Source organism: Perkinsus marinus (assembly GCF_000006405.1).
Source record: "Perkinsus marinus ATCC 50983 genomic scaffold scf_1104296974904, whole genome shotgun sequence".
Lineage (NCBI taxonomy): Eukaryota > Perkinsozoa > Perkinsida > Perkinsidae > Perkinsus > Perkinsus marinus.
This window is the reverse complement of record NW_003200966.1, coordinates 1-999: the sequence shown is the minus strand read 5'-3', so window position 1 is coordinate 999 and position 999 is coordinate 1. Positions and strand designations below refer to the sequence as shown.

The window sequence follows — 999 nt, the reverse complement described above, 5'->3', positions numbered from 1 at the left end:
GGATCCAAAGGCTGTTAGCACTATGGACATGCCAGACCATGAGCGTTGACTGTCCTCAAAGGGCGCTATATGTTATCATCCTCCTGGCGCTAATGAGGCGCAATTTGAGGCGCCGTATCAGCGCCTTAGAATGGACTTGGAGGATTCAGTGGTTCTCCATGAAGTCCTATAAAGGAGATTCGCATGCAATATGCTTAGCCTATCACATAAGCTATCTTCTAGCCACTGATTACCCTACAATCAGCGGCTACCTCCCTTACTAAATACCGCTCCGATGATGACGATGAGCGACCCTCATAATAAGACTAACAACAACACTCATATAAGGCAACTGGCGTTATTGTTGTTGTAATGATAATGATGACTACTTGCAATTATGCAATGATAATATGTAGAATGGTGACAATGAAAAGGTAGTCTCCGGAAAGACCCGATCCTCAATAGTATTCGTCCCCAGACTCAGCAGAGAGGAGCTTATGAGGCTACTCAGACGCCACGTCGCTACTTAGGAAAACAATAGCTCAAACAAGGAGGTCTTCTCTTCACCCAACCGTTGGGCCGCCATCCATGCTCCTAGACGCTCGTTGGGGACCTGTACACCACCACAATGAGCAGTATTGAGCACTCCCCAGTGTTTTGCCTCTTACCACTGTCTCCGGTAGTTTCATATAGTAATCAAAGAACTTATTCTCATCGAATAAGCGCTCATCTGGTGGCGAGGTAAGAATCTCCAAACAGCCTCCGAATCCGGAAGTCATCAGAGCATGCTCATGATACCGTAGTAGTGCTAATGCACAAGTGAACACATGAGCCTCACCAAGGAGCAAGAACCCATCCCTGAGCGGAAACTATAGTAATTATTAATACCGGACTAACATTAGAGTTTCACCCGTGATATGAGAAACGCTACTGGAAAACCTATTTCACGACTACTCCATACCGCGAATATCGCGTTTTTCACACCACTTCACGTAAAACGAATGAGACTCCATAGAAATG

The 999-nt window shown here is 45.7% G+C and overlaps 1 protein-coding gene across 1 annotated transcript; it reads right to left on the bottom strand.

Moving 5' to 3' along the window:
* Positions 1-505: 505 nt before the first annotated feature.
* Pmar_PMAR022000 (hypothetical protein) lies at positions 506-758 on the bottom strand (the record flags this gene model as incomplete). Its single annotated transcript, XM_002765743.1, has 2 exons — positions 506-592; positions 648-758. The coding sequence occupies 2 exons, from the start codon at positions 756-758 to the stop codon at positions 506-508; spliced, it is 198 nt and encodes a 65-aa protein (XP_002765789.1).
* Positions 759-999: the final 241 nt, after the last annotated feature.